The following is a 5,352-nucleotide window of genomic DNA, read 5'->3' on the forward strand; positions in this document are numbered from 1 at the left end:
GTTGGGATTAGGAGGGGTTTGGGCTTGGGTTGGGGTCTTGGTGTGTTTTTGGTAGCTGTGATGGCTGCATTCTGACCCATGTTTTCCCCATGACCCCTTCCAGGAGAACTACGACGATCCCCACAAGACCCCCGCGTCCCCTGTGGTTCACATCCGGGGGCTGATTGACGGCGTGGTGGAGGCTGACCTGGTGGAGGCCCTGCAGGAGTTTGGTCCCATCAGGTGAGTTGCAGCAGCTCCGTGGGTCAGTTTCCCTCCCGTTGTCGCCGCGCTCTGAGCTCCATCTCCTTCGTTGCAGTTACGTGGTGGTAATGCCCAAGAAGCGACAGGCTCTGGTGGAGTTTGAGGACATCCTGGGTGCCTGCAATGCTGTCAACTACGCAGCTGACAACCAAATCTACATCGCCGGGCACCCAGCTTTTGTCAACTACTCCACCAGCCAGAAGATCTCCCGCCCTGGAGACAGCGATGACTCCCGTGGTGTCAACAACGTTTTGCTTTTCACCATTCTCAACCCCATCTACTCTATCACGACGGTGAGCGGGGGGTTCTGAGGGGCCTCACGCACCCTGATCCCATCTCAGTGATCTTAAATCTGCTTTTCCTGTTCATTTGCCCCCTGCTCGTGTAGCTTGTGGGTTTTTTTTTCCACGTGCGTGCATGGTTTTGGGGTTCTGGTGGTAGTTGCTGTGCCTCATGCAGATCCCCCGTCTCTGTTTTCTTTCAGGATGTGCTCTACACCATCTGCAACCCGTGTGGCCCCGTGCAGAGGATTGTTATCTTCAGGAAGAACGGTGTCCAGGCCATGGTGGAATATCCTTTGATGCCTCAGAGCATCTCCATTCTGTCCTGCTGCTGCGGGGTTGCTCAGAACCGCTTTAAATGGTGCTCTGTGGCTGCGCAGCTGTGCTTCTGGTGCTCCTGCAAAGCTGTTTCAGTTTAGCTATTTCCTGGCTTTGCCCGTACTCGGGTCCTGTTCCCACAAAGCAGTAAAGAGAACTGCTTTGCAGTGCTGTTTATTTTGCAGTGCTGTTTATTTTGCAGTGCTGTTTATTTTGCAGTGCTGTTTATTTTGCAGTGCTGTTTATTTTGCAGTGCTGTTTATTTTGCAGCGTTATCCCTTAACGCTGTGAACGTTTGACTCAGTGCAGAGCGCGCAGCGAGCCAAAGCCTCCCTTAACGGGGCCGACATCTACTCTGGGTGCTGCACACTCAAGATTGAATACGCCAAGGTGAGCAGCCAGGCAGCACAACAACCCACAGCGCTCTGCTGCCGGCGCTCATCCCTCTGTCTGTCCGTCTGTCTGCCCACAGCCCACACGCCTAAATGTTTTCAAGAACGACCAGGACACCTGGGATTACACCAACCCCAACCTCAGCGGACAAGGTAATGTCCCTGCAGTGCTTTGTCCCTTCGCTGCCGTCGGGTACAGCACTCACAGCTCCCACCTTAATGCAACGCCACGTTGCTGCCGTGCCTTCAGCCAAGAGCCTTCTGTAGGGCTGGTGGTGAGGGGAGAGCTGGGCTCAACACCCAGCTGGGAGCTCCGGGCTTCTCTCGAGGCTCTTGCTGCATCTCGCTTGTCGGGAAGCGTCGGCGCGCGGCCCTGCGAGCGAGGGAAGTCTCTGCACACTCAGTTTTGTTTTTTTGTGGGGGAGGGTTTGAGATGGTTTTAGTTTTTGTTTTTTTTCTCCTTGAGGAGCCTCTGTTGGTTTGGGGAAAAAGTGCCATTGCTTTGTAGCCCTCCCTCCCCCAGCGCCTCATCCTCGGCGCTGACCGAACCGGGGTTGCATTCCCTCCATCCCTGAGCAATCCCTGAGCAGAGGGGCGGCTGCTTCGTGTCTGCAATCAGAGGGGAAGGGATTTAACGGCGGGGTTTTGGGGGGGGGGTTAAGCGCCGATTCCCCTCCCCTTTTCCTCGGTGCCGAAGCGAGCAATGGCATTACATGACATCCCCAGAGCACGGGCAGAGCCCTCCTCCAAGGTACATACGTAGATGTGCAGAGCGGTCGCAGGGCCGTGCATTATTGAGATGCATCCGGGCTCGCCTGGCAGGCGGCTGGGAACGGGGAGGGGGTGCAGTAACGTGGCCTTTCCCAGCTCCAAGCACATAAACCCGGGGACAGTTCTGCGGCGGAAATCCCGAATGAGCCGTGACCTGCCTCTGCACATTCCTCACACCATCACACAGTGTAAGAAAAAAAAAAACACAAAAAAAACAAACAAACCTCACTGGAGAAAACACGCAGCATCCAGAAACAAGCAGCAGCTTGAGCTCATTACATCAAGAACACCACACCGTGGCCCAAGGACTCTACAGCACAGAGAGAAAGAGGCGCAGCATGCCACAGCAGACACTACCTTTACTTAAACCAAACCAGAGTGAATCCACAGAACTAGAAAACACAGCCCAGAGGGTCCTCACCACGAGCCCAGCAGCGCTCTTACGGAGAACGGAGTAGAGCTGAGGCCCTCCAGCCTTAGGATTGCCGTCAGCACGGTTTGGTTTGGGAGGGCAGTTCTTTGCTCACACAGTTTCTCCTGCAGTCCTCAACTGCCACCATTATCAGCGCCGAGCGGAGAGCAAAACCAAACCACCCCAAGGGCACACAGATCCCCATGAGGCCGTAGCTGGGGCGCTCGGGGCCGCTTTTGGGCCGAGACACATTTCCATTACAGAGGAGACACGCACACGGGAAAGAGCTACACAGAGCCAGAAGCACCATTCTGTTACAGCCCCACACAAATCAGGAGTGAAACACGGAGGAACACTTTTCATTTATCACACCTTTATGTCCTCTCTTGGTACCTGTTGAGGACAGCACAGCTGTGAGACGTTTTTATATTTTTTTTTCTTTAAAGATTTTGCTTTTTTTTTGTTCTTTTTTTTTTTTTAAAGAAAGATTGTAGCGGTTTTGTGCCTTTGACCTGTGTTTATGACTCTGAAACCATGTGATGCAGGGTCGCAGTGTATGTTTGATGGGACGCCATCTTTCAGAACTGTGCTAACTCACTCTTGAAGCGTCCAATGGTAAGAGACATACAGAACTGTTATATGACAATGGACTTTGTACTTTGCACTCCCGCTGTAAGTAGCCCCTTTTCCATCTTTGTCGTGGAAATGAACCGTACGGATCACGCGGAGAGAGGGACGAGAAGAGCAACTGTTTGGTGCCATGAGCGTGGTGATGCCTTGTCTGTGATGGGTGCTGACCCGACTGCTGTTGCTTTGCTGCCTGTATCAGGGCGGGGAGATGTCTTGCCACTTGATTTCGATAGATGATGATGATGATGATGATGATAATGATGATTTTTTTTGTTTCTGTATGTTAATAATTAATTGTTTTACGGCTCGATAGAGAACCCAGCGGCGTCCCGGAGCCGGGGGGTGAGCAGCAGGTGCTCCTCTCCTGGTGCCAGCACGGTCCTGGGGGGAGAGGGGGGAGACTGGGAGGGTGGGAGGGGTACGGTGGGCAGCGCTGCCCATCAGGAGCGACGTCAGCCAGTCCCAGCTACGTCACCTCCCCAGGATCCTTGGGCAGCCCCCGAGGCCCCCGGGCAGGCTTTAGGGACTCGGAGGGGCCCCGTTTGCCACCGCTGCCCCCCCCCTCTGTGATGCTCACCCCTTCACCTTCTGACCGCAGGAGATCCAGGAGGCAATCCCAACAAGCGCCAGCGGCAGCCCCCACTCCTGGGAGACCACCCAGCAGAGTACGGTAGGACACTGCGGTTCTGGGGGGAGGGCGTGGGGGAGAGGTCCCCACGGGGTCCCCAACCCTCTCCTTGTGCCCCCGCTCCCCCCACACTTACCAGGAGGACCCCACGGCGGATACCACGGGCACTACCACGATGAGGGCTACGGTCCCCCGCCGCCCCACTACGAAGGGAGGAGGATGGGACCCCAGTTGGGGGCACCGTCGGGGGCCCAGCCGCTACGGCCCCCAATATGGGCACCCCCACCCCACCGCCGCCCCCGAGTACGGCCCCCACGCCGACAGCCCCGTGCTGATGGTTTACGGGTTGGATCAGTCCAAGATGAACTGTGACCGCGTCTTCAACATCTTCTGCCTCTACGGGAACGTGGAGAAGGTGAGCTGGGTGGGCGGCCCCCTCCCCCACCTCCCCTCCCCTTTTTTTCACAGCTCGTTTCTGTGGGGGCTGAAAGCTCCGGAGCGACGTAACGCTGGGTGATGTCGACAGGTGAAGTTCATGAAGAGCAAACCAGGGGCTGCCATGGTGGAGATGGCAGATGGATACGCTGTGGACAGGGCCATCACCCACCTCAACAACAATTTCATGTTCGGGCAGAAGCTGAACGTCTGGTGGGTGCTGGGTGTGGGTGGGGGGCGATGCCAGCAGCACTGGGGCTTTGTAACCCCCCCCCCTCGTGCCCCTGCAGCGTCTCCAAGCAGCAAGCCATCATGCCTGGGCAGTCTTACGGGCTGGAGGATGGCTCCTGCAGCTACAAGGACTTCAGTGGATCACGCAACAACCGCTTCTCCACCCCCGAGCAGGCGGCCAAGAACCGCATCCAGCACCCCAGCAACGTGCTGCACTTCTTCAACGCGCCCCTCGAGGTGACGGAGGAGAATTTCTATGAGGTAGGCTGTCCTCTGTCTGGATTTGGGGCCGTTTTCTGTATTCTCCTTGGGTTTGAGATCCTGTTTTTTTCATTTCCTGTGTGTCTTTGATCCATTTGGGGTTAAACTCAGAAATGGGATCCTGGGCTCCAGCAGCAGAGGGGTGGCCAGCAGGGCAAGGAGGTGGTCGTCCCTCTTTGCTCTGCCCTTGTGAGGCTCCGTCTGCAGCACTGCGTCCAGGGCTGGAGCCCTCAGAGCAAGAAGGACAGGGAGCTGTTGGAGAGAGGGTCCAGAGGAGCCACAAAGATGAGCAGGGGGCTGCAGCACCTCTGCTGTGAGGACAGGCTGAGGGAGCTGGGCTTGTTCAGCCTGGAGAAGAGAAGACTGGGGGTGAGCTCAGTGCAGCCTGCTGTACCTAAAAGGAGCCACAAACAGGAAGGGATCAACTCTGGGAATGGGGAGATAACAGCAGGACGAGGGGAATGGTTGGAAGTTGAGGGAGGGCAGATTTCGGTTGGATGTCAGGGGGAAGTTGTTTGCTGTGAGAGCGGTGAGGTGCTGGAACAGCTGCCCAGAGAGGCTGTGGATGCCCCGTCCATCCCTGGAGGTGTTCAAGGCCAGGTTGGATGGGGCCCTGGGCAGCCTGGGCTGCTGTGAGGTGTGGAAGTTGGTGGCCCTGCGTTGGTGGGGGTTGGAGCTTCGTGATCCTTGAGCTCCCTTCAACCTGGCTGCTATGAAATGTGGAGTTGGTGGCCCTATGTGTGGCAGGGG

General features: G+C 56.5%; 2 protein-coding genes across 2 annotated transcripts in view; both read left to right on the plus strand.

Annotated features, from left to right (window-relative positions):
* Window positions 1-226, plus strand: part of LOC104909213 (delta(3,5)-Delta(2,4)-dienoyl-CoA isomerase, mitochondrial-like) — a 1,277-nt gene extending 1,051 nt beyond the window's left edge. Inside the window, exons 5-6 of the mRNA XM_010716354.3 lie at window positions 12-16; window positions 104-226. Of these exons, the coding sequence (XP_010714656.1) occupies window positions 12-16; window positions 104-226 (128 nt within the window). The remainder of the gene's footprint in view (window positions 1-11; window positions 17-103) is intronic.
* On the plus strand, window positions 62-4,772 carry HNRNPL (heterogeneous nuclear ribonucleoprotein L). Its single transcript, XM_010716353.3, is given in 10 exon segments — window positions 62-222; window positions 299-536; window positions 728-813; window positions 1,136-1,232; window positions 1,315-1,387; window positions 3,646-3,717; window positions 3,815-3,908; window positions 3,910-4,090; window positions 4,202-4,323; window positions 4,401-4,772. Coding segments are annotated over 9 exon segments (1,242 nt in total). The 5' UTR covers window positions 62-222; window positions 299-311; the 3' UTR covers window positions 4,693-4,772.
* The last annotated feature ends 580 nt before the right edge of the window (window positions 4,773-5,352 follow it).

The sequence above is a fragment of the Meleagris gallopavo genome, chromosome 11, assembly GCF_000146605.3.
Source record: "Meleagris gallopavo isolate NT-WF06-2002-E0010 breed Aviagen turkey brand Nicholas breeding stock chromosome 11, Turkey_5.1, whole genome shotgun sequence".
NCBI classification, from domain to species: Eukaryota; Metazoa; Chordata; class Aves; order Galliformes; family Phasianidae; genus Meleagris; species Meleagris gallopavo.